This window comes from Medicago truncatula, chromosome 8 (genome assembly GCF_003473485.1).
Source record: "Medicago truncatula cultivar Jemalong A17 chromosome 8, MtrunA17r5.0-ANR, whole genome shotgun sequence".
In the NCBI taxonomy this organism is placed as follows: Eukaryota; Viridiplantae; Streptophyta; class Magnoliopsida; order Fabales; family Fabaceae; genus Medicago; species Medicago truncatula.
This window is the reverse complement of record NC_053049.1, coordinates 30,288,942-30,316,652: the sequence shown is the minus strand read 5'-3', so window position 1 is coordinate 30,316,652 and position 27,711 is coordinate 30,288,942. Positions and strand designations below refer to the sequence as shown.

The 27,711-nt window shown below is 33.9% G+C and overlaps 4 protein-coding genes across 9 annotated transcripts; 1 reads left to right on the top strand and 3 right to left on the bottom strand.

Annotated features, from left to right (window-relative positions):
- Window positions 1-341: 341 nt before the first annotated feature.
- On the bottom strand, window positions 342-14,149 carry LOC11444259 (ABC transporter B family member 2). Its single transcript, XM_003628736.3, has 12 exons — window positions 13,888-14,149; window positions 11,164-11,218; window positions 10,670-10,845; window positions 10,331-10,531; window positions 9,908-10,167; window positions 9,251-9,791; window positions 4,302-4,657; window positions 3,197-3,612; window positions 2,295-2,536; window positions 1,957-2,204; window positions 1,320-1,732; window positions 342-1,031 (listed from the first exon to the last, which is right to left on the bottom strand). Exons 1-12 carry the CDS (start codon window positions 14,101-14,103, stop codon window positions 481-483), a joined length of 3,675 nt encoding a protein of 1,224 aa, XP_003628784.2. The 5' UTR covers window positions 14,104-14,149; the 3' UTR covers window positions 342-480.
- LOC11421706 (putative receptor-like protein kinase At3g47110) lies at window positions 5,389-8,721 on the top strand. Its single transcript, XM_003628737.4, has 2 exons — window positions 5,389-8,143; window positions 8,238-8,721. Exons 1-2 carry the CDS (start codon window positions 5,461-5,463, stop codon window positions 8,585-8,587), a joined length of 3,033 nt encoding a protein of 1,010 aa, XP_003628785.1. The 5' UTR covers window positions 5,389-5,460; the 3' UTR covers window positions 8,588-8,721.
- A 2,908-nt stretch (window positions 14,150-17,057) lies between the features above and the next one.
- Window positions 17,058-27,329, bottom strand: LOC112416094 (pentatricopeptide repeat-containing protein At5g55740, chloroplastic). 6 transcript variants are annotated; one of them, XM_039828397.1, is made up of 5 exons: window positions 24,314-27,329; window positions 22,839-22,952; window positions 21,542-21,737; window positions 19,347-21,238; window positions 17,058-17,983 (listed from the first exon to the last, which is right to left on the bottom strand). In XM_039828397.1, the coding sequence occupies exon 1, from the start codon at window positions 27,244-27,246 to the stop codon at window positions 24,607-24,609; it is 2,640 nt and encodes an 879-aa protein (XP_039684331.1). In that variant the 5' UTR covers window positions 27,247-27,329; the 3' UTR covers window positions 17,058-17,983; window positions 19,347-21,238; window positions 21,542-21,737; window positions 22,839-22,952; window positions 24,314-24,606. The 6 variants fall into 6 exon arrangements, with proteins under 6 accessions (XP_039684331.1, XP_039684330.1, XP_039684329.1 ...); XM_039828396.1 differs by lacking the exon at window positions 22,839-22,952 and having other exon boundaries at window positions 19,347-19,669; window positions 19,910-21,238; XM_039828395.1 differs by lacking the exon at window positions 22,839-22,952 and having other exon boundaries at window positions 19,347-20,036; window positions 20,984-21,238.
- On the bottom strand, window positions 17,276-19,955 carry LOC11437975 (ankyrin repeat-containing protein BDA1). Its single transcript, XM_024773039.1, has 2 exons — window positions 19,347-19,955; window positions 17,276-17,983 (listed from the first exon to the last, which is right to left on the bottom strand). The coding sequence occupies exons 1-2, from the start codon at window positions 19,953-19,955 to the stop codon at window positions 17,276-17,278; spliced, it is 1,317 nt and encodes a 438-aa protein (XP_024628807.1).
- Window positions 27,330-27,711: the final 382 nt, after the last annotated feature.

Below are 27,711 nucleotides of genomic sequence, written 5' to 3'. Positions count from 1 at the left end.
AATTTCACTTTCACTCCATCACAATGATTCATTTCAAAAATCTCACATATTCTTTATTAGCAAGTTAAAACAAACACATGTTAAATTGAAAATAGAAAATATTTTCATGAGTAAACAAGGTCTTAGTTTCTTATGTTCTTCTCTTGAAATAAAATGTAGTTTCTATTTCTCTCGTCTCTACTCTCTATATCTTGTCATATTTTAGTCTTTTGAATGTCTCAATTATATTGTTTTGGTTGTATTAAACATGTGTGAGTAATCTTCTTAGACTTAGGGTTGTTGATATTCAAATCATAGTTAGCATAATTTTAGACATCAAATGAAAGACTGAAACATGAAACTTGACATTTAATCTATATAAGTTGGACCAAGAAAAAAATTACTTGAACAATGATTTTTATGAATCTCACTCAATGTATATTCTTCAATAGTTACAAAATCCTTTCAGTTAAGCGTGGTAGCAAGTATTAATAGTGTAATTCATGTACATGTAGCTGTTTCTTGTTGTAGGCTGGCTAATTTGAAGTAAGCTCCATCTGTATTCTCAAAAAGACTTGAATGATTGCCTTGCTCAATGATCTTTCCATCCTGCAAAACTGCTATTTGATCTGCATTTCTTATTGTAGACAGCCTATGTGCCACAATAATTGTTGTTCTGTTTTGCATCAACTTGTCTAAAGCTTGTTGTACAACACGTTCCGATTCGACATCTAGTGCACTTGTTGCTTCATCAAGCAATAATATTTTAGGGTTTCTTAAAATAGCTCTTGCAATGGCCACCCTTTGCTTTTGGCCACCGGATAGTAGAACTCCTCTATCACCGGCTTTGGTTGAGTAGCCTTCGGGAAGTGCACTAATGAAATTATGAGCGTCGGCTAGTTTAGCTGCTTCAATCACTTCTGATTCAGATGCTTCTTCTTTTCCATATAGAATGTTTTTGTAAATTGATGTTGCAAATAGAGCTGGTTCTTGTTGTACTAGCCCAATTTGCTTCCTAAGGGATTTCAAATTCATTTTCTTGATATCTTTTCCTGTTAAAATTTGATGAGTCATTGTTAAAAGAATGTTTCACAGTTATGGTCACCATAGTTCTAAATTGCACTATGCAGCTGCATTATAAAGGTTTTAGAGATCTTTGCAACGACATAGCTCATTGAAATTACACACGCGTGTAGCATACGACTTTTCTAGAATGGATGCACATGAGTATAACTTTGAGCATTTTACTTATTGAAAGATAATCCTACACTGTTCTATTTATCATGTACTAATGATGGAATAAGAGAAGCTAATAAGCATAAAGTGTTGAAACAAATTACCATCAATCATCACCTTCCCGGACGTTGGATCATAAAATCTGAGTATAAGGGAGATTATTGAGCTTTTACCAGAACCACTGTGCCCTACCAAGGCAAGACTCTTCCCTGAAGGCACTATTAGATTGAAATCCTTAAAAATAACGACATTTGGTCTTGAAGGATAGATAAAATTGATCCTTTTTAGCTCAATCATTCCTTCCACTGTCATCAACTCTTCTCCAACATCATGTATTATTCCTGACTTTCTATCTATCATGTCAAAAATTGACGAAACCATTTGATTCCCTTTCAGAAGGTCGGGTGCAAGTGCCAAAGTCTCCCCCATAGCCAATGCTGTTACTATTAAAACCATAAACGACTTCATGATTGATTTAAAGCTAGCAAGCTCCTTTTCGAGCAACACAGATCCATACCTGCAAAACGTATATATATGTCTCATTACTAACACTGACACGTCAACACCGGTGATTATTTGTGAACAAGTGCCACATGTGTCGGTGTTGAGTAGGGGTCGGGCACCAAACAGACACTTCAATTTAAAGTGTCGGTGCAACATTGAAAGGAAAACTGAGGGATCAGACATTTATACTTTAAATTAATATAGTAAATGAACAATTAAGGAAGCTAGAGCTTGTACCACAAGGCTAAGCCGTAAGATGAGAAAATAAAGAACTGGGAAATGCCATAAAATATGCCAGCAATTTGGCCTCGTTTGAATGAACGTTTGGAAGGCTCAACAAGCTCATCAGCATAAAGATCAATAACCTTTTCTTCAGCACAGAATGCAGCCACAGTCCTTATATTACTAACAGCCTCCCCAGCTAACATATTTGCTTTTAGATATGCTTTGCTTAGATTACCACCAAATCCTTGCATGAAAAGTTTCTGAAATAAATAATATAATTAGAGACTAATAATATAATTAACCCATTTTCTAATTTCTTAATGTTTAAATGGTGTGAAAGAGAAAGCTACCTCACCAATGTGACCACTTATTATCAAAGGATATGTGGCCAAGACAACAAGTGTTATCCTCCAGTTCAAAATGAATGCAATGACAAGTGCAGTAACAACCAGACCAACATTCTGCAAGAGAATTGTAGAACGGTCGACTACTATAGTTTTTAACAAAGTTGCATCAGTCTCTAAACGCGACGAAAGCATAGAACTTGTGTTTCTTGTATCATCAAACCAACCAATTTCATTCTTCAAAATAGCTGCAGATAGATGAACAAAGGAAATTAAGTAACAGAGAGATAACCAAGCTTCATCCTATGATATTAAGGTACTATATATTCAATATTCAGCTATGCAACCTTTCACTTCCTTTTCGGTAACAATTAGCATTTCTCTTATTTCAATACTTAAAAATGTTAAATAATTTGGTGAAAAGAGGCAAATTCTAAAGTAGACCACTTTGATAGTGGTCAGGTGGTCCACGATGGACTAATACTAAAATCACTGAAACTTTATTGTCGACGCTACTTTGAAATAGAAGCTGAGATCTTCCACATTCTTACGACTGAAACGATGATATGATGTGTCTCAGTTAAAAAATAAAAACAAAAAAAAATGAGGTGAATTTTAAGACACAAATATTTGTGTTTCCCTATTTTGTCGAACCATACGCCGCCATAGTCATGAAGGCAAGGAGGAAGTAAGATTCTACTAACGAAAAGTAAAGTTTGTCGTCATTGGAATATCAAACAATTTTCAAGTATCAACCTATAATGGACCACCTATCAAAGTGGTCCGCGGTCGAATTTGCATATAAAACATAGTAGACGTTTTCGCTGACCAAAATACAAAGAAGGTTTAAAGGAAAATGTCTTAAAATACCAAAAACACAAGTATGATAACAAGGTAATCACACTTACCAGAAAGCATAATTCCTCTTACACGAAGGGTAAGTCGTTCTCCCATGATTCCAAAAGAAAGATGTTCAATGGAATAAGCAGTGATAGCTACAATCGCTGCTCCACAGAAGAGGAATGCAATTTTTTTCACTTCATGGCATGTGCTATCCCAATCCATATAATACGATACAAGAGCATGCGATATTCCAAGAGCAAAAAGTGGCATAAGAGCACCAGTAGTAAAAGCAGCTAAGGTTCCAAAAACTCCATAAGACCAATAAGGACCAATCATTGAATATAATCTTATTAATGAAACATGCCTTGGCTTTACAACACTTCTTGGTTCATCAGCAAGTGCATGGCCAATAGAGCTTCTATCTGAATGAAAACTACCACCAATAGTTGCTGCATGGGATATTTCTGCTGAGTTCTTTAAGCTACAATTAAAAACATGTATATACATAAGTTTGATAGGAGGAATTGTGAATGAATTCCCTTAACTCTCTATTTCAACCATGGCCATAAGCATGAATTTACTGTATCATAATCTATGTTAATCACCTGAATTACTGAATATGCAATGGTTTTAAACCAATAAAAATTAAATTTTTCAATAATTATGTCTTAAATGGAGTTTTGGAATTTTTTGAATTGTGACTATGGATAAACAACTTAATTATTAAGCAATTATAGCATAAATACTTATAACATAACTACGTATGTACAGGCTATTTCTATAAAAAAAGATAAAATAAAGTCAAACTATTTTCATATAAAGTATTAGTTGTTTTCATAAGCTATCCTAGAGGGATGATGGAAATAAGCTAAAAAAAGCTTATGCAAAGACATGTCATAGGCTATTCCTAAGTTTTCTCAAACAGTTTCACAACTCAAATAAGTCAATCCAAACATGCACTAAGAGATACAAATTTGAGTCATGCAATCAGTCTTTTTCAAATGCAATATCTTGATAAGGTGAAGTAATTTTAGTCGGGGCTTTAAAAAAATGTTTGCAACTACCATTTAGGTCACATCTCCGCGACCATAATCTTGATGCAACCGCACCTTTGTCTTAGGACTTTGACGTCAATTATGTTAATTATAATTATGGATGAGAATGAAGCACCTTGATGACTGTCCCAAGCTAGGATCTGGAGAAGGTTGACCTTGAACAAGAGATGAATATAAACTATTTGGATTGGAAATGAGCTCCTCGTGATTTCCAGTTTCCACAACGCTCCCTCCTTCAACAACAGCTATCATATCTGCATTCTTAATGGTAGAAAGTCTGTGTGCAACTATCACAGTTGTTCTACCAATCATGACATGATCAAGAGCTTCTTGTACACTTTTCTCAGACTCGGCATCCAAAGCACTAGTTGCTTCATCTAATAAAAGGATTGATGGATTTTTAACTATAGCACGAGATATTGCAATTCGCTGCTTTTGTCCCCCAGATAATTGTATTCCTCTCTCACCAACCTACAAAAGATTTAGTATCAACATGTGAAACAAATGCAAAATTTAAATTTTTGAAACCTTATTTCAATCACATGTTATGTAATGCACCTATTATTAGTCACAATATAGCATAGTTTCAATGTTCATTATCACCCAGGAATTAAGTTTTAAAACTGAAGTTTTCATAGATACAGACCCTTAGAACTTAGAATTTCTTCTAGTATTTTGATGAGTCAACAATGCCTCGGGACATAACATGTGGACGGTTAGTCTGAGGGGAGGTGGCAACAGAGACTAAACTTACTAACAGAAAATATGTGGAGAATGAAAGTTAGATTTCTTTTTTTGTAGGGTCTAACAGTAAAATTTTAAAGAGTGTATTCAGGGCTTTGTTCACATGAGAGATTCAACTAAAACATAAGATTAACAAGTTTTTAACATATGCAACACTTTTCAAGCTGAGTGAAAAGTAGTGAGCAAAAATAAAAGATAGAATTTGGTGTCAAATCAGTATGGGATTTCATTCATAATAGAAGAATAATTCTAACTATAAAAAATGAGATATTTTATATAGAAGTCCACTTCCAGAAAGCTCTTGACAGGAACAGCTTCATAGAAAATTATCACGCAAAACATCAGCACCACACTCTTTTTCAACACCATTTCCTAATAAATATTTTTGGTTAAGAGGCAATAATTGAATTTTTAAAGTCAACAAAAGATGAATGAATATATATATGAACCAAATTATAACACCATATATCTATAGAAGAGTTTGAATGTCTCAAATTTTCATTTGATTTAGATTCTTCAAAACTATCAAAATGATTCTCTCTCCATATTTCTTCAGTGAAATCCATTCCACATGCCTACATGTTGTCCTTCTCATATTTTTGCAACCTAAGAATACTGTTATTGCCTTAGGAAATGACACAGACCAACTATCATTGCTAAGTTTCAAAGATGCAGTAGTTGATCCTTTTCATATCTTGACTTATTGGAATAGTTCAACTAATTTTTGCTACTGGCATGGAGTCACCTGCAGCCCAAGGCATCAAAGGGTGATTGCCTTGAACCTACAAGGGTATGGTTTACAAGGGATTATACCACCTGTGATTGGCAACCTCACCTTTCTGAGGTATGTCAACCTTCAAAACAACAGCTTCTATGGTGAAATCCCACGAGAATTAGGTCAGTTGTTCTGGCTAGAAGACCTGTATCTTACCAATAACACACTTAGAGGTCAAATTCCCGCCGTTTTGTCTAATTGTTCTGAACTGAAGATCTTGAGCCTAACAGGAAACAAACTTGTTGGAAAAATACCTTTAGAGCTTGGCTTTCTAACTAAACTAGAAGTGCTATCTATTGGTATGAACAATTTGACAGGAGAAATCCCTTCATTTATAGGAAATCTTTCATCACTTAGTATTCTCATTTTGGGATTCAACAACTTAGAGGGAAAGGTGCCTGAAGAGATAGGCAATCTTAAAAGTTTGACTCGTATCTCTATTACAACCAACAAACTATCTGGTATGCTTCCTTCTAAACTCTATAACATGTCATATCTCACTTTATTCTCAGCTGGAATCAACCAATTTAATGGCTCTCTACCTTCAAACATGTTCCTCACACTCCCTAATCTCCAAGTATTTGGCATTGGTATGAATAAGATCTCGGGTCCTATCCCATCGTCCATATCCAATGCATCCCGTTTGTTGTTATTTAACATCCCGTATAATAACATTGTCGGACCAGTTCCCACCGGAATAGGATATCTCAAAGATGTATGGTCAGTTGCTATGGGAAACAATCATCTTGGTAATAATTCATCTCATGACTTGGATTTCTTGACATCTTTGACAAACTGCACAAACTTACGAGTGTTGCATTTAAATCTGAACAACTTTGGTGGTTCTTTACCTAAATCTGTAGCCAACTTATCTAGTCAACTAAACCAGTTTGATATTAGTCACAATAAGATTACAGGGACTGTTCCTGAAGGACTAGGAAATATCATCAACTTGATTGGCATCAACATGAAGTTCAACCTTTTGACAGGCTCGATTCCAGCTTCTTTTGGAAAACTTCAAAAGATACAATCACTGACGCTGAATGTAAACAAACTTTCAGCAGAAATTCCATCATCTCTTGGCAACCTTAGTAAGTTGTTTAAACTTGATTTGTCAAATAACATGCTAGAAGGAAGCATTCCTCCTAGTATTAGGAATTGCCAAATGTTGCAGTACCTGGACCTTTCAAAGAACCATCTTATTGGAACTATTCCTTTCGAACTCTTTGGTCTTCCCTCTTTGTCGTTGTTACTCAACTTATCCCACAACTCATTTAAAGGAAGCCTTCCCTCTGAAATTGGTAAGCTGAAAAGCATTGATAAGTTGGATGCTTCTGAAAATGTTCTTTCAGGTGAAATTCCGGAAGAAATTGGGAAGTGCATAAGCTTGGAATACCTTAACCTACAAGGTAACTCCTTCCATGGAGCCATGCCTTCTTCTTTGGCATCATTGAAAGGCCTTCAGTATTTAGATTTATCACGAAACAACTTGTCTGGATCATTTCCACAAGATTTAGAGAGTATCCCTTTTCTACAATACTTGAATATTTCTTTTAATAGGTTGGATGGTAAAGTGCCAACAAAGGGTGTCTTTAGAAATGTAAGTGCAATATCATTGAAAAACAACAGTGACCTTTGTGGGGGTATCACAGAGCTACATCTACCACCGTGCCCCGCCATAGATAAGACACAAACAACAGATCAGGCCTGGAAGACAATAGTAATAACAATTACTACGGTTTTCTTTTTTCTAGTGTTTTCATTCTCACTTTCAGTCTTTTGGATGAAAAAACCAAACTTGACAACTTCCACTTCGGCATCCACAATGCATCATCTTCCGAAGGTTTCGTACCAGATGCTCCACCAAGCAACAAATGGATTCTCTTCAAACAACTTGATAGGATTTGGTGGTTTTGGATTTGTATATAAAGGAATTCTTGAATCAGAAGGAAGAGTTGTTGCTATAAAGGTCTTGAACCTTCAAATCAAGGGAGCTCATGCGAGTTTCATTGCTGAGTGTAATGCGCTCAAATGTATCCGTCACAGGAACCTAGTTAAGATTCTCACATGTTGCTCAAGCATGGATTTCAATGGTAATGAAATCAAAGCATTGGTTTTTGAGTACATGCAAAACGGAAGCTTAGAGAAATGGTTGTATCCTCACGAGTCAGAAATTGATGATCAACCAAGTTTGAACCTTCTCCAGAGACTAAATATTATCATAGATGTTGCTTCTGCAATACACTATATTCACTGTGAATCTGAGCAGCCAATCATCCATTGTGATTTAAAACCAAATAACATTCTTCTTGACAATGACATGGTTGCTCGTGTTAGTGATTTTGGACTAGCAAAACTTGTCTGTGCCGTCAATGGCATCTCCGATCTACAGACTAGCACAATTGGAATTAAGGGAACTATTGGATATGCTCCTCCAGGTACCATTTGAATCTATATAATTTGGTTCTAAAATGTTTGTAAATTCTATATGTATTCCATAAAAGAAAAAAGTATTAAATACATAATTTTCAGAATATGGAATGGGATGTCAAGTATCAACACTAGGTGATGTGTATAGCTTTGGAATCCTGGTGCTGGAAATACTAACTGGAAGGAAACCTACAGATAAAATGTTCACAAACGGTATGAATCTCCATTGGTTTGTCAAGGTTTCCTTGCCAGATAAACTTTTAGAGAGAGTGGATTCAACCCTACTCCCAAGAGAATCAAGTCACTTGCATCCTAATGACGTGAAGCGGTGCTTGCTAAAACTCTCATATATTGGACTTGCTTGTACAGAAGAGTCTCCAAAAGAAAGAATGAGTATCAAGGATGTCACTAGGGAGCTAGATAAAATCAGAATTTCTCTTTCTAAGAAGTAGATCCATTGAGGTCTTTGATAAGTTCTACCGATGCAACTAACACTTGAAAGGATATATACTCAGTTGTTTCGAAAGATTGTATCATATAAATTCTCTGTAAATTTTTAGATATATATGAAATCGTTTGATATGTATGACGTTGAGATGTATAAACTATAAAGATTAATGTTATTTAATATAAGAGCTTAATACAATAACATTGACGCACCTTAATGACATATCAAATGATTTTAGATTTATTTAAAATATACATAGATAATTCATATGTTATAAACTTTCAATCCAAAGAAGTGAGGGTCTAAAAGAAAAATTTAGGAATTTTACAAGGACGAATAACATAATTTAACTCTAGTCTAAAAATATTTTCCTTGGTTACCTCTAGTTTTCGGGGCAAATTTTTCTATAGACAAGGAACAAGAAAATAAATGATGGAAATGTGGAAATTCACACATGATCAAGGTTTTAAATAACAGGCATGTTTCCTTAAAAAAAATAAAAATAACAGTCATGTTCAGACCTCCAATATCGTGTAAAACTATGGTCGGATATGACTGATATAGTCATAGTTATGATCATGTTATGGTCGTGAGATATCAAAGACAGTTACGCCGCTTACGCAATCATAACCACACTATTTTTCAAATGTTATTGATGCATTATTACCTGAGTATCTAATCCATCAGGAAGATTGTTGATGAAAGAAAGAGCATCAGAAAGTTCCAAAGCACGGTTTAGTTCTTCAGGAGTGGCGTCATTTTTACCATACAATATGTTCTCCCTTATGCTTGTAGCAAATAGTGCAGGCTCTTGATTAACTAGTCCAATTTGATGTCTAAGCCATTTCAGATCAAGTTCCTTTATATCATTCCTGTCTAACAGAATTTGGCCAGAAATTGGTTCATAGAAACGCTCGATTAACGATATAATCGTGCTTTTTCCTGAACCACTCCCTCCAACAATGGCCACAACTTTACCTGAAGGAATCTCAAGACAGAAATTGTTGAAAATAACAACATCAGGGCGAGATGGGTAACTGAAACAGACATTAGTAAATTGTATGTGACCGTCTATTTTTTTTAATTTTCGATCATTTTTTGAGCTATTTTTGCTAACTATGTCTCTTTCTATCATCTCAAAAATGGGATAAGCTGCTGTCTTTGCTCTGATAAAGGCCGAAACGTCTGGTGCTGCCTGCCCAAGTGACCTGATAAGTGAGAAGCAAGATCATTCATCATAATTTTAGAAAAATGATACGTTAACAACTGAAATGTTACACCGTATAAACAATATCCATTCAAAACCGTGAAAACAAAGGCTTACAGGCCAGAAATCACCACATTGAGCATGGTTGCGAAAGCCTTTCCACCATTGGCGATGTTCTTGTGAACAATAATACTGGTGAACCAAACAAGCAGAGCCCATGATAGAAAAAGAACACAATGCATAGAGCCTAGTCCTAGACCCTTTGCTAAACCGGCTTTTCGACCATTCTTATATGTGTTCCTTAGAGCCACTTTGTATGATATCACTGCTCTTTGTTCTCCTCCAAATGCTTGTACAGTTCGAACATTTCCTATCACCTTATATATCCACCAAGAGTAAAATTTTATAAAAATTTAGTAATAGGTCGTGCAAAAACAAAACTTTAGCCATAATTAAAAAATACAAACTAGCCATAATTATTTTAGTCTTGTATTAATTATCAAATGTGAGTTGTGTGATAAAAATATGAAATGATCTCACCTCCTGAGCAATTTCACCTGCCCGCAGATACGATTTACGAACTTTTGCAATAAGTCCAAAAGTCACATATGCATAAAGACCTCCAGCAATAGCAATCAAAGGAACAATAGCAAGTGTCACTAAACTGATCTGCCAAACTCTTAAAAAACCGATGATAAAGCCCGCTATAAATCGGCTTATAAAGTGCATAAAGTTCCCAACCTGTAAATGCATCAAATTTGGTTTCACTTACTGGATTACTTGCAACAACACAAATGCTTGTTTTAATCATCACTTATAATAAAATGTGGATCATTGGCATTTGAATTTGCCATAATTAAAATGTATGCATGCATATACCTTCTCAGATAATGCTTCTTGAACAACAATGATGTCACTTGTAATAGAAGAAATAACCTCTCCAGTGGACCCCTCAGTATCAAAAAGACTTATATCTTGATTCAACATTGATCTTAAATATGCCATCCTCATCTTTGCTACTTGACGTTCTCCAGTATGCATCCAACAAGCCACCTCTGAAAATATATAGTAGTAATTAACTTTTTTTGATATTTTTTTTTTTGAGTTTAAATTCCCTTACGGATCACACATTCACGTAATCATTATATCAGTTATTGTTGGATCAAGATCAACGGTCTGGGTTTTAATATAGATTTTAATTTTTTCAATATAAAACAACAAATTTTAAATATAAACGATGTGATCTTGATCCAACGATCACCGATGTGAGAATTGTGTAAATGTGTAGAATCCTTAACGTCGGAAATCCAAATTCAACTTTTTTGGTAACCAAATATACTAACTATTTAAAGTCTTATAATATAGATTCATACCTGCCCATGAGGAGAACAAGATTATTATACTTAGATACACAAAATCCAATGCATACTGCACAATCACAATCAGGCATACAATTAAAATTAGTTTAAATTTACATATAGTGAAGAAGAGACAAGAAGGAAAAGTACTATTAACACAATTTTTCAAATGCATTCTCTTTTATTTAGTGAAATTCATGTAGGTCATGATTTTGAAAATGAATCCTATATAAAGTGGTAATGGTTGATATACGTAAGACTTCTAATGTGCCAAAAAGATGGAAATAATTGTTAAAGATGAAATATTTATTAAGAATGTCCGTAAATGGGTATAATGTAAAGTTATTTGTAATCGAGATAAGAAGGAAGTGTTCCTTCAAGGACATCCGTTAAAATTAAAACGATACAGTAAAAACTCAAAAAGTATCTCCTACAAGTCCATCAAATCACTTAAGTTCATTTTCTTCTGAAGTAGAAAGTTCAATGAATACTTATGATTGAAAAATTGGGTTAGTTTGCATGAAAATATTTTGGAAGTAATGGAGGATATGTGACGTTTTGGGACATCTATTGTATTTAGTTACAACGGTAAAAAAAAAGTGAAAGTGTGAAAAACCTTTAGACATGGAAGGGGAGAGATAGAATCAATATTAATAAAAGACTGGTGCTAGTCACACCCCAAAAAAAATAAGTTACACCCCAGAATGATTAATATACCCCTAAATTGAACATAAGTAAACTTAATTTACATTAACCTAGATTGAACGTAAGTAAACTGAATTTACACTAACCTCTTATATACATACTATATACATACTTAAACTAAATAACCTAAATTGAACGTTAATAAACTTAATTTACATTAACCTAGATTAAACGTAAGTAAACTGAATTTACACTAACCTCTTATATACATACTATATACACACGTAAACTAAATTTACATTAACCTAAATTGAACATAAGTAAACTTAATTTACATTAACCTAGATTGAACGTAAGTAAACTGAATTTACAGTAACCTCTTATATACATACTATATACATACGTAAACTAAATAACCTAAATTGAACGTAAATAAACTTAATTTACATTAATCTAGATTAAACGTAAGTAAACTGAATTTACACTAACCTCTTATATACATACTATATACACACGTAAACTAAATTTACATTAACCTAAATTGAACATAAGTAAATTTAATTTACATTAACTTAGATTGAACGTAAGTAAACTGAATTTACATTAACCTAAATTGAACATAAGTAAACTTAATTTACATTAACCTAGATTGAACGTAAGTAAACTGAATTTACATTAACCTAAATTGAACATAAGTAAACTTAATTTACATTAACCTAGATTGAACGTAAGTAAACTGAATTTACACTAACCTAAATTGAACATACGTAAATTTGAATTTACATTAACCTACATACGTAAACTACACTAACCCCTTTTATATACATACACGTAAACTTAATTTACAGTAAAAGATGTTGATTCAGATCTTGGTTGCACATCTATGGTGATTTGTGGATGAAAGAGGGTAAGGGTTCAGAATGATCATAAAAGATGGGTTTTTAGAAATTTACATGAAGAGGGCAATTTTGGTATTATTGTAAAATTTTAAATAAATTTGGGTGTAACTTGTTTTTTTGGGGTGTGACTAGCACCAGTCTTAATAAAAATATCCTTTTAAAATTACATGTAATTTTGTTACATAGTTAATTTTATCTTTTAATACTATAAATTATTAAAATAAAAATTTCATGCTAAAATTGTCAAATATAAATTAATGTCAATTTTAAAAATACAAAATTGAGCAATTATACAAATTATTACAACAATAATCTTTTATATTATCTTACTTTTTTTTAAGGTATTTTATATTACTTATATTTTATTGCATTATTATTCAATTAGTTCACGGTCCTCGTGAGCTTAGCTCAGTTGATATGGACAATGCATAATATATGCAAGGTCCGGAGTTCAAACTCCGACCACCAAAAAAAATTCAATTCGTTCACATTAAAAGTAATGATTAGCATGTAGAAAAAAAAAATCATTCCTAATCATATATAAACAAAAAATCTTTAATTTTTTAGGTTCATATATAATGTTTTCAAAGGGATATACAAGGCTTCCTGAAAAAAAAAAAAAAAAAAAAGGGATATACAAGGTTTATTTGATTATATTACTAGAAAAGTTGAGTGATAAGGAGGTTGATAGTTTTTATCTTCGCTCATTAGCAAGATATCCTAACAAATTAATGTATGTTATTCTAATATATTCTTTTTTAATATTCGTGGCACCTCTTACGAAATATAGAATAAAAGTTTACAATTTATTATTTATATGCTTAAAAATTTATTTTTGTATCAATTGGGTATCTCCTCTACATATAACTGCATAGATTAATATCTCGAGTCAAGCATGACCGCAATGTATGATAAAACTCTCTCATTAAATTTGGTGTCAACTCGACATCCTCTATGCGCAACTGTTTAAAAATATATAATATAGCTACATTTTTTTAGAGGCTAATATAGCTACATATTTATCGATCATACTTTTATTTACGTTATATCATACTTAATCTATTATCCACCCTCTTAATCTTGTAGTAAATATTTAACTGCATGGGAGTAAAAAAGATTAACATGGTTCCCTAGTGGAAAATGCATGGGAAGAGGACAACACATAAAAGTTTGTAACTTATTTAAAAGTACAAACCTTGGCAACTTGGTGGGAAGCTTCTTTAGGAAAAAGGTAAGCCAAACCTACGACATTAATAATTTTCCCAAAGAAGATAAAGAAAACAGGAACAGATGCACCATGAATGCATGCCCCAACAGATCCAACGGCCATCAAGACATAATCATAGAAGTCAGCAAAGGAGAAAAGCTTGAGCAATGGAACCTTTTTTCCTCTTGAAGCACGTTTTGACATAATTGGATTAAGAGGGAAAAAGCTTCACTATGAATATGAGCTTCTGCAACTGGAATTAAGCAAATATCATTAGTCAATGAATCTAAAAAAATGGATTGTTTCATATAATAAGAATCGTAGGGATCATTGATAAACATATACCGTCATTCTAAATATATTTTTGACTTAATTATTATCTTGTCAACGTATTTTCTAACACACTTGTAATACACTCTTTTTTATTGTTTCAAATTCGTAAGCCCCGCCAAATTATGTCGGTATCATATAAATTGAGACTCATGAATTTTAACAAATAAAAGAGAATGTCTTGCAATGTGTTAGATAATACTATTTTTTATCTCAAACATAAGCAAAATCCTTTTATCAAATTTATTGAATAATAAACGTATATAGTTTATAATAATGACTAAATATATAAGTTACTCAATAAACTTAATTTTTTTTTATTATATTGAGACTAGAGAGAGTATATTCCTAACATTATTCATATTTTAATTAGTATACTTAAATACCTTGTTTTTATGGAATATTATTTTATATGACACGGTTGACAAATGACAACTAAGGTCACCAAGGCAATTCCCTCGGGCCTAAAATAAATAAATGTTTGATAAAAATGACTCAAATTAAGCTATTTATAAAAAAATAGTTTGTCAAATAAAATAAAATAAAAAAATTAATATTGTTTCTGCAAAGATTAAACCAATTAACTTTAATTAAGTATTCTAAGATTCTGAAAAATAAAATTTAAACAAAAATTAGATAATTTTTATTAAAAATACTATTATAGACTTTAGAAAGACATTATTTTTTGTCAAAAAAAAGAAAGATGTTATTTAAACTTCGCCCTATTAACAACAATACAACACCTCTCAAAAACAATAACAACATGAATTTGAATATTTGTTAAGAAAAAAACATGAATTTGAAGATGAAAAATATCCAGAGTAACGTATTCAATCTCAATAAAACACATTATTAATTGAGTAGCTTTAAATAATGTGTCTAAGCCTTAAAATAATTAATCCGAAAATTAGCCTAAAAATCTGAACCATGAAAATATCCAGAGTGACATATTGTGCCAAATTAAGCCCCTAATTAGAATGATTTGAGATGAAAAAGAAACCTGTGGGAGGTGCTGGTTGTGGAAATTAAGCTAAAACCTTCACTAAAATGATGCTGATTGCTTCATATTCTAGAGATTAAGGAGAAAGCTACATTGGTTCGGCTTCAATTTAAAGAAAGCTACCATATTGTTTGTAAATTATATCCTTACCGAAGAAGTAATGAAATTAGACAATTGAGGTAGCTTGCGTTTGGGGTTTATATTTGGTTGTCTCTGCATTTTTACTTACATTCTAAGAAAATCTATTTGTATTAACTAGTAGACAAATTAGGAGAAATTTTTTCTTACGTAAAAATAATGTAAATCAATCTGTTAGAGATATGTCTACAAGGGATACCACACACAATTTTAGCATGATATATTCTTTTTTTTTTTTACGTAAAACAGATTGCATGATAAGTTTGTAGGGATTAAAAATTATGATTTTCATTTATGGAGATGAAATATGAAACTTGATATTCTATAACGGCGGAATATATATTTTAAGCCTTATATAAAATACAAGGGTTACCACACATTCAATAGGATTGTTACACCAACATGAAAAATAGAAGCTGAAATACATTATCTTATTATATCACACAACAAAATAACCAAATATGAAAATAAAACAGAAAACAATGATTGTACAAAAAGAAAAAAAGAGAAAACAATGACATATATGCAATAGCACAATGCTTTTGAGATTACAAACCTTAGCGTTCTAACTCAAATAAAATGATTGATATTTAGGCACTCAAACAAAAGTTCGAACGGTAATTAACTACTATTCAACATACTTTTGAATAGGTTGAATCAATTTAAAAAGTGATCAATCAATCTTAAAAGTGTCAAACAATATAAATATTGACATTGGGTTCATGACTTTAGATATGGACTCCAAGTTGGGATCATGAAGTCCCTTTTGCACATTAAAATCTGCAACATTGCCTCATTTGTTTTTTGGATTTTCTTTGGGTTCGTCATGATTATCTTTTTCCTCACCCGTAAAGTATTGTATCAGCCTCATATATTGCATCATGATTTCATTATTTTTTATTGTTGAGGTGTGTTTTGTTTATCGTAAGGCATGCCTCGATATATCTGGGGAGCATGCAATTCATTGTAAGGAGCTTCTCGACTTCAAATACATGCACGACTTTGTTAGTTATAATGTCCTTTTTGATATGCTTTGACGGGAGTATGCGTGAAGAAGGAAAAACCTTTGAACTTCTTGTCTGACCCACAAAATAGAATATCGACACTCAGACCAACAAATGTTATGGTGTAAGGGTGACCTTAAGAGTGAAACATACACGTGTGGACTTAATTGGGATTTTTCCCCTTGTGGGATTGGAGGCCGAGGCTTTTACAAAGAGACTTGCAGCTCTCAAAGTAAATTGACCAAACATTAGTCAACATGCTTTTATACCATTTACGTTTGATATTTTTAGCTTCCTAGTATCATAAGTTGTTGACCTTCTAAAAAGAGTTCAAAGGGCAATACATCACAATGTTATGTCTCTATGGTCATGCTTTTGTCATGAGAAAAAAAGTTAATAGTGCAGCTTGTTGTCCGCTTGTCTTCTATTAAAGCATATAAATTTTTTATTATTATTACTATTATTATTATTTTCTTACAAAACTACTCTCATTAATCATTAAGTTAATCAACCCTAACGTAAAAAAAAAAAAAAAAAAAAAAAAAAAAAAAAAGTTGATCAATCCTATTGAAATTAGTTGGTATTTGTTTCTTATTTAATGGACCAGAGTTAGAATTAATCCTTACACAAAGGATCATCACACATGTTGAGTAATCAATTTTCTTCCAAACAACATTTAATACACATACATTGAATGAAATACATATATACTTGAAATATTTAATACATTGACTTACAATTTTCTAACATTGAACTAAAACAATGATAACATTGACAATTGCAATTGCAAATTAACTCGAGATATTGTTGTCTGTAAATTTGGCCAACGCCGATTTGCGATCGTACCATTTATCTCATACCCACAACCTTCGTTGGTGTTTATCCTATTGAAGCAATGGTTCAACTATGGTCTACGCAAATTCCGAGCAATGTGTTCATGAAGGATGGAACACACCATGAAAATGAACCCAATAACTGCAACAAACTCAAGTAAATTCATAACTATGTAGGAAATCATAGAACTGGTGTGTGTAGGGGATATCCTCGACATAGAAAAGAGGTAACAACCGATAAATGAAACCACTGGAGTTGCCAGTAGACTACACATGAACCCAGTTGGTATCAGAATAACTACTGCTATAGTTGACATAAAAAAGGGAAGCATGTTCAAAAATAAAAATATAAGGAAATATTCTCCAGACAATATTGATTTCCCAGCATTTCTAGGGGTAGACATTGTAGAATTAGAGGAAGTAATGTTGACATTATTGTCACTAGCATTAACCTGATAAACTCCACCAACGGGAGTCAATGCTGATTGATACATGGCTGTTGCAACAAGAGTCGCAACTATCATCCAAGTGTTGCGTTGCTCCTCTAATACATCATTTCTAATGCGATTTATATAAGTTAACACTTTATGTATAATCTGGGTCCTTGATAGTCTTTGTTCAAGTGTGGGAGCATCCGTGACTTGTGAGCTAGGTTTTGCTCCAGCATTCCTCAATATATTCTTAATCTCTACATTGACCGCCATGTCCAATGCTGTTTTGTTCTCCAAATTTTTTGTATTCATATTTATCCTAGTCATCTTTGTCAACATTCGAACCACCTGTGTTACCAAGAAAGTTGTTAGAGACCATTCTTATTGTCAAATGAAGGTCAACAACTTATGATGCTAGGAAGCCAAAAATATCAAACGTAAATGGTATAAAAGCATGTTGACTAATGTTTGGCCACTTTACTTTGAGGGCTCCCGCCGTAAAAGAATCGGTCACCAATCCCACAAGGGGAAAATCCCAATCAAGCGGACATGCATGTTTCCCTCCCACGAGGAGTAGTTAATTTACTAGATTATTCAAACCACCTACCTTTATAGGGTAAATTCATAGTACTCGAAATTGTGGGTATCAATTGATATAGTCTATAAATCTTACAAATTGACAATTATATCCATGAAAACGTGTCGTTTAAAATGAACACTCCATTTTCAGTGGTTGTTTGTGATTTGATTTAGGTGGTGAAGATGGTTTAAGTGGTTGTTTTTCTTATGGGGGTTGAAGGGTAGGTCTTGGTTACGTGGGATGTGTTTTGGCGTTCTTTTATGGTGTTTCTCTTACGTGTTCCGCCTATATACGACGTCTTTGTTTTGTAGTTTCTGAATTGTAGGTCTCTGTTCGTCTTTGTTTTGTAGTTTTTATTGTGAGTAAATAGACAAAAGAGTAAAAATGACTATGGAAAATTACATGTTCATTTTTACTCTTTTGTCTATTTACTCTTTTCTTTCGTGTTGTTTCAATAAAAATGACAACTACTTTCTACTAAAAAAAAGAAAGAATGGCAGCCACTATAAGTAATTTACAATTAAGAAACATGATATATTTAAAGGAAAATGTTGTGTACACCCTATGTGGGTGTGTACACACCTTTAAACTAAGACTCAAAGAAAAAAAGAGTGATGTGATAGATGTAATGGTTTCGTGCTAAGATAGAAAGAGAAAGATATAGAGAAAATAATATATTAAATGAGTGTAGGAAAAATTGATGTGTTCAAATATCATTGTTGATACTTACGATCACAGTATATATATTTTTGGCAAAATTACACTTTTAGTCCCTTAACTTAATTTCAGGTAACAGTTTGGTCCTTTATCTTTTTTTCATTTCAATTTGGTCCTTTTTGTCCATTTTCATATACATTTTCAAGCTTCAAATTAAATATTCTTATGCAAACATAGACAAGGATCATAGATTTGAAGACTGAAAGACCATAAGAAAATAAAATCATGAATTTTAAGCTTAAAAATTCATATGTAAATGGATCAAAAGGACAAAATTGAAATGAAAAAAAGATAAAGGACTAAACTGTTACCTAAAATAAAATTAAGGGACTAAAAGTGTAATTTTCCCTATATTTTTTTAGATTGAGAGGAAAGCAAATATATATCTATACAATTGACTGAATTGAAGGTTACCTTTGGCTCGTTACATAGCGCTGAAATGTGCAGAATAGTGTTGTCATCCTCATCCTTCTGATTTAGTGTTCTATATTCTAACTTTCTTGCATCTCTCTTCCTATTTCTCTTAAGAAAACAAACAAGAAGATCAAGGGCCTTGAATTTGTTATTTTTCAAAGCTATATGCAGAGCAGTCTCACCCCTCACAGTCACGTCTTCAATAGAATCAGGACAAGCAACAAGGAACTTAGCTAAAAGGTCAACTTCTTCATTATGACTTGCAAAATGAGGAGGAGTCCAACCTTCTCTTCCTTTAACTCTGACAAGGTTATTGTTCATGCCTACAAAAGAAAACACCATTCTCTTATGGTTTTGTTGAATAGCTACGTGAGTTGGGCTGAATCCTTGCGGATTAAGCTTCAAAGCAAACGAAGGTTTCAAATTCATAATTTCAATGGCAAACCGGAGATGGCCCTTAAATGCGGCGATGTGTAAAGGGGTTTCGACAAACTGTATTGAATCTATATTCTCTAAAATAGATGGGTCAACCTCAATTACTTCATAGAGGAGGTCTATCCTACCGTCTTCAGCTGCAACTTTCAGTTTATGAAGATTGGTTGGGTTCATTTTTGAAATTGCACCTCTTTGGCATGAAAAATTTGCCTGCTGATATTGGTAATAAATAAGCATACCTGGCTCATGTTCTTCCTACATTGTTTATAATTGATTGACTAGGTTAGTTGGTTTAATTATTAGTTAAAATAATGTATGAAGTCATAACATGCATGGTTGTAAACCAGTAAGTAAACGCCTCTCGTCCTATACGAGATAAAAATAGAGACATGGGCATTTGTTAATGTTGTTGTGGGTTCTAGTAGCTAGGTAGAAAGTTTGTCACTCTCGACATCCTCTTTTCTTCTTAAGATGTCAATGTCAATGAAACATGTTAAGGTTTTCAGAGGCTTGGGGTTGAAAATATGAATTGGTCAATCAACTAAGAAAACTTCAACATTGGTTATTATTTGTGATACGAATTTTCTTTTTTTGAGGGAAAAATGGTTGTCAGACAACTTGAGAGAAAGTGATGTGATAAATGTGATAGAAAAAGAGAGGTATGGAGAAAATAAGATGGTAAATGAGTGTCTAAAATTCTGAGGTGTTTAAATATAAGAGTTACTTTTTGAGATATAGATCAATATTGATATGATATATTATATTAAAAGTTTTAAAAACCAAACCGAAACAGCTAGTTAAATTCGCCAGTTGGTTTGATCTCAGTTGTATGTATGTACCTTTGTTTGTTGAACCAGATAAACCGTGGTTGGTTTAATCAGTTCTTGTTGCATTTTTTTTTAGTTTTTTATTTTAATTTTTATATTTTTTATCTAGTTGAATCATAGTTGAACCAACTGAATCGATTGAAACCCTAAGGTCTCACCTGTTCGATCTCCGGTACAAATTTTAAAACATGCATTCGTTCAAAGATAATTCAAACTTTTTCTTCTACAAGTGATTGTGAAAAAGTTTCTCTAAACTAGTTTCGTTTAATCATATCATTATATCAAGAAATTACTCAAAAAAGATTGTGTCATGCAATCAACAGTATTATCTGTCTGGTATCAATTTCAAAACAATGAAAACAGAGGCTTACAGACCGGAGATAGCTAACATTGAGCATGGTAGTGAGAGCCACTCCGTCATTGGCGACATTCTTGAGAACAATAATGACGGTGAACGAAACAAGGAGATCCCATGAGAGAAAAAGGACACGGTGCATAGATCCTAGTCTTAGACCCTTTGCTAAACATGCTTTTCGACCATTCTTATGTGATCCTCAGAGCCACTTTGTATGATATCACTGCTCACTGTTATCCTCCAATTGTTTGTACAGCTCTCACATTTCCTATCACCTTATATCTCCACAAGAGTATAATATTAGTTAAATTTAGTAATAGGTCGTGCATAAACAAACTTTAACCATAAACAAAAATACAAACTAGCCATTGTGATTACATTCTGTTTTTGTTTTTTTTCCATGTTCCAAATATCATAGAAACAAATCAAAGGAAATATACAGAATATGAACAAAAAAATAGATATAAGTATAGAGTTTAAAATGGAAAAATAGGTTTCTACACTGAATCAAAAATATACTCAAGTCTTTATCAATTTAATTTTCAAATGTAAGTTGTGTAACAAAAATATGATCTCACCTGCTGAGTGATTTCACCCGCCCTCAGATATGATTTACCAACATTTGCAATAAGCCCAAAATTCACATATGCATAAAGGCCTCCAGCAATAGTAATCAAAAGAACAATAGCTAGTGTCACTGATATGCTAAACCATGAAAAAAACGATGATAAAGCCCACTATAAATCGACTTATAAAGTGCATAAAATTCCCAACCTGTAAATGCATAAATAAATTAGTAAGATTGGCACGTCTTTTATTGAACAAACAAACACTATCAAATTAGGAGGAATATCGAAAAAATTGGGTTCAAAATAAGTCTAAGTGGTCATCATATACAGATCTATGTGATCAGATCCATAAAACTAATTATAACATAAAGGATAAACGTTATGTATATATATATATATATATATTTTTTTTGTTTTGTTTGAGAAATGCTAGGGTCACACCCTCTAACACACTCCAATAATGTTGCCAAGTCACCCACTTTTTTATTAATGTTACTTGTTACCGGTTCAACTTTGTACACTATAATAATTTATTTTTTATTAGTATTAATATTTAGATTTTAGCTTTTCATCTTCTTCTTCCTCTGTACAATCCAATCAGTAAAAAGATTACAACAATCCAAAACACAAATCAGTAAAACATATTACAACAATCCAAAACACAAATCCATCAAAAACATGTTCCAGACAACTTTTGTTTGCTTTTGATATAAAAATGTTGAGAACACAAAATTGAAATGGGTTTGTGATAGAAAAAGTGATTAACCAACACAGAAGAGAACACTTATGTCACAAATTGATGCTCTGCTTCTTTCACGAATTGATTTATGCTTTAGTATATACATTAAAAACCTCATTTTAAAGAATGGAACCCAAATCGGAAAAACTAGAAATTGAATTCAAATAAAAAAATTGTGAACTCATATCTCCAAAATGGTCAGAAGAGCTTGGGAGAAGACAATGGTGAACAGCGATTTGAGAGATAAACCGAAATTAGCGTTGTCAGAATACAACAATGTTATTGTATGTGTTTTACAAAAAAAAAAAAAATGAAGAAAAAAAATGAAGAAAAGAAAACTGGTTCAACCGGTTATCAAGTAACATTAATAAAAAAGTGGGTGACTTGGCAACTTATTATTGGGTTGTGTTAGAGGAGTGTGTTAGAGGGTGTGACCCTAGCATTTCTCTATTTTTTTACTGAAAATTAAATTATGTAAATTTTTATAGGTCCCGAGTTTGCTGTTATTCAACCAAAAGGTAATAGCTAGACCAAAATATTCCATAATCACTCATAATGAGATAATACCTTGACTTCAATCTTCTCAATCTCTCTTTGTTCTCTTGGCATCCTTTTCTCGTCTTCCCCTTGGTGAACCCCTACCCTTCTTCTTAAGTTTCTCATGGTGTCCTCCAAGTGCAACTACAGAGAATAATCTCTTTGAAGATCGAAAACACATTTAAGGGTTGCATGTTTGAAATCCAAATGGTGAATTTCTATACATATAAGTCAGTGATGGAACTCATGACTGTTCGCTAAAGAGGCCTGATCTAACTGCACTAGTTTTGGCAGTCAAAAGATAATTGATGATATTTCTCTTGATTAAAAAATTACAAAAATTAACCAAACATCGTAAGATTTGCACTAGTCTAGCCCCTTGATCCATTTTGGCATATCACAAAAGGACTTATTACTCTTAATCTAACCATAATCACTTCCCATTAATGACTCACCAGACCACCCTTTCACTCTTCATCCATAGTCATGTCTCCACACCCCAACCCCTTTCCCTTAACCATTCCTCCCACCTTCGTATCCACACATACATGCTCTTCCACTAACAACCCAAACACAGCAAAAACACACCCTTGACCTACATTCCCATCCACCCCACCTTTCTCACTCCCCACTTCACCAGGTTGTGACCACCCTTCTTTCCAATTAATGTGCTCAACCCGTCACTCTTTCATCACCATAAACAACCTCTCTTTCTCCATCCTCTCTTTCAAATCCAACTCTTCCTCAAACCTCCACTCCCCTCAAAACAAAAACCCCATTTCAAACAACACTTGCCCGTCAACATCAGTGTAAAACTAGTTCAGCACCTGATGTACGTACCCATGTACCAAATCATGGAACCCTACTATCCCATAGTAGTCAATAGCGGCCGCACGTAGCGTAGCGGCGACGAACCGCTATGGTAATCATCGTAGCGGCGCGAAATCAAATAGCGGCCGCTGTTTGATTTTAGTCCGAAATTTCCAAATTGACCCTATTTTTAAAACCTTTTTTAGGGCATTTTGAGGATTTCGCAAACCCTAATATTTTTCAACTTTTTCTCTCGTCACTTGTGCCGCGAAACACACTATTCTATCTTCTATCTTATGGTTTCTCTTGTTTTATGATATTTTTATTTGTCCCTCTGTCTTTTGTTGTTTGGTGTTTTGATTTATGAATGTATCATGAGATTTGAGTGTTAAATTTAATTTTATATATTAAACATAATTTTTTTGTTGAGAAATTTGTTTATACTTTATAGTATTATTCATGTAATTTGTCCAAAAAATAATCAAAATATCAGTGACCGCTATTTGTCATACCGCTATACGCTATCCCACATTTGGGGTCGGCCACTACGCACCGCTATCCGGGATTGACAACTATGTTCTATTCTATCCATGATTAAGAATCAGGCAGACGTTGCTGCAGTGATGAACACACCAGTTTTATGCAAAGTAAATGCAGATAAAAAGGTTTCGAATAGAACCACATATGACACTTACAATGTATGGAGGAAATGATGAACAAGCAACATCTGGAAGAATGCGAGGCAGGTTGAGCACGATGTCTACAGGGGATTGCAAAACCCTCAAAGGGAACCTCCGACTGACCCACTGTTGGAGGTTACTTACTTGGAACAACACAAATGCTTCTTTTAATCTTGAGTGAAATGGGAACTGCCAATTGATTATAGGGTGATAAGAGATGACTGACCTGCTTGAAACCCGTATAAAGCAATAGATACTTTGGTCAAACGAGCAGATCTGGTTGGGTAAAAAATATAAAGAAATCAAAGTTAACTCGGTTGCAAAATGATTGGGTGCGGGTTAGATTTTGCATAATACATTTCAAATCCCAACAAATCCAGTATCTTATAAATCTCCTCCTTTTCAGGGTGTGATTTATCACTAGCAATAAATACATTAAGTTCTTGTCCAACTTCAATCCAGCTACATCCAGGAATCTTTTTTAGGCCCTTTTCTTTCATGAAGCCCCGTATGTTTGATACTTCATCCCATTTTCCTAAAGCTGCGTATACATTTGAAAGAGCTACATAGTTCCCTGGATTATTTGGCTCTACTTTCAATAACCATTTTGCTATATAATTTGCAAGTTCAGTCTCATGGTTCTGTCCACAAGCAGCAAGCAGAGATCCTAATATGTGTGCATCTGGAGGACTTGGCATTGTCAAGATAATCCTAAGAGCTTCATCTAATTGGCCATCATTAGTAAGGAGTTTCACTAGGCAACCATAGTGTTTCTCACTTGGCTTCATTTGGAGTTCACACACCATATATTTGAAAAGCTCTAGGCCCTCCTTCAGCAATCTCCCATGGCTGCATGCTGACAAGACACTAGTAAAAGTGATGTGATCTGGCATTATACCTTGTTTCACCAGTTCTTGAAAAAGTGCAAGGGCTTCTGCCGATTTACCATGTGAGGCATAAGCAGATATCATTGCATTGTACACAGGCAATTCCTTTGTCGAACATATAATGAAAACAAACTTTGCATCATCCAAATTTCCACATTTAGCATACATGTCAATAATAGAGGTTGTAATTTGAAGAGAAAAAGACATGAAATTCCTCATAACATACCCATGAATTGACCTTCCATAATTCAATAATGCCATATTGGTGCATGCTGATAGTGCGGAAGTTATGCTTATGCTATTAGGACGCATCCCTGCACCTTGCATCTGCTGGAAAACCCTACTAGCTTCATAACCAAGACCATTTTGAGCCAAGCCAGATATCATAGTAGTCCATGTGATCAAATTAGGTGTTACACCTGACAATTGCATTTCAGAAAACATGTCTTGAGCCTCAACAACCTGACCATTTCTAAAGAAACCGAAAATCAAAGAGTTCCACGAAACAACGTTCGGAGGAACGCTCTCCATTTGCATTTGAAAGAACAATTTCAAAGCCTCGCCACTCAGACCCTTCTCCGCACAAGCTGCCAACATCGTATTCCACAACACAATATCTTTCTTCTTCCCCGCAAAATGAAAAACTCCTCTTGCACAATCCATTATTCCGCATTTCGCATACATATCTAAAACGCCGCTCAACACAGCCATGTCAGAGTAAAACTCATTTCTAATGCAAAACCCATGCAACTTCTTACCTAGTTTTACATCTCTTGTATCGGCAGCAAGAGCCAATAAAGAAGACAACGTCACACAATCAAACCTCAAGTTTTCCTCCTCCCTCATCCAATGACACATCTCAAGCGCCTTCTCAAACATTCCAAACTGCACATAACTAGATATCATCAAATTCCAAGTCACCTCATCTTTCAAAACCGCCATACTCCTAAAAACCAACTCAACTTCCTCAATCAAACCAACCTTAGAATAAAAATTCATAATAGAGCTACCTAAAACATAATTTAACTCAAATCCCATTAAAATAACAAGAGCATGCCCTTGTTTACCTTCCTCAACCGCCTCCAAATTAGCACAAGCCGAAAAAAACCCCGACAAACTAACCTCGCTCGGTTCAACCCCACCTTCAAACCTCATCTTTTCAAACAACCCAACAGCCTCCACATTCATTCCATTCTGCACATAACCCACAATCATCGAATTCCAAACAACATCATTCCTTTTTCTGTTAGGCATTTCATCAAACACCTTCTCCGCATCCTCCAAAACCCCACATTTCCCATACATATCAACCAAACTCGTCGCAACATAAACACAACCATCAAACTCATTCCCCATCTTAACAACAAACCCATGAATTCCTCTCCCAAATCCAATCCACCGCAAACCCCCACACGCCTTTAAACCATTCGGAACAACAAAATTATCCGGACAAAACCCTTTCTCCATCATTTCAACATAACTCAACAATGCTTCTTTATAAAGCCCATTCCGAGCTTGCAAACCAACAATGGCTGCATAAGAGAAAAGATTCTGGTTTTTAACCACATTGCGAAAGAAATGAACCGCGACGCGGGTGAGGTTACATTTAGCGTAGAGAATGACGAGTTTCGATTCGACAAATTCATTTGTTGAATAGGAAGAACCTTTTTTGATGAGGTGAGCGTGGATTTGAAGACCTAAGGAGAGGTCTCTAGCGTAGACGCAGCCTTGAAGAAGTTCTCCGTAAATGTCGGGGCCTATGGGGGTGTGTTGTGGTAATTGGGAGAGTGTGGATATAGCTTCTTGGAGTTTGAGGTTTTTGCAGAGGAATGAGATTTGGTGATGGAGTGTGGTGTTGGTTGTTGGGAAGAAGTTGTGTTTGGGGGTGTGGTTGAGGATTGGGGGGTTTGAATATGAATGGGTAGTAAGTAGTTGTGTCTTGGGTGTGACGGGAAGACAAGCCATGCATTGAGGATTGGGGAGAGAATGGTGTTTGGTATGGTTTTCTAGGTGAACTGGAAGAAGGGTGTTGTCGGTAGTGAATTGAGGGAGGATTTGCATGGATGTAGCTGTTTCTTAGTGGATAGATAGGATATTGAAGAAGCAAATGATGATAACCAATAACAAAATAGTTAAAAATATGGGGGAGATACTATAAACTACTCTATTTACTTGCACCTTAATATACAAGAGAATTGCTGTTCCCACATTACATAAGGCTGTGCCACACGAATAAATGACGTTTTTACCCCTGCAGCAGTTAACTACCGAAGTTTGAAACCGGCTGCAGTTAACTACCGAAGTTCCTTCGGCAGTTAACTGCCGACGAAAAAAAGAAAAAAAAAAAAAAAAAAACCTCGGCACTTTACTGCCGAGGAACTCATCAATTATTTTTTTATGTTTGGAAGAAGGAAAAGTGGGAAGCAATGAAGTCCTAAATATATATCAGGTAAAGTATGCAGATATCTCCTTTGTGACAAGCCAAAAGCCTCTTATGTTTATAATGGCATCAATAAATAACATATA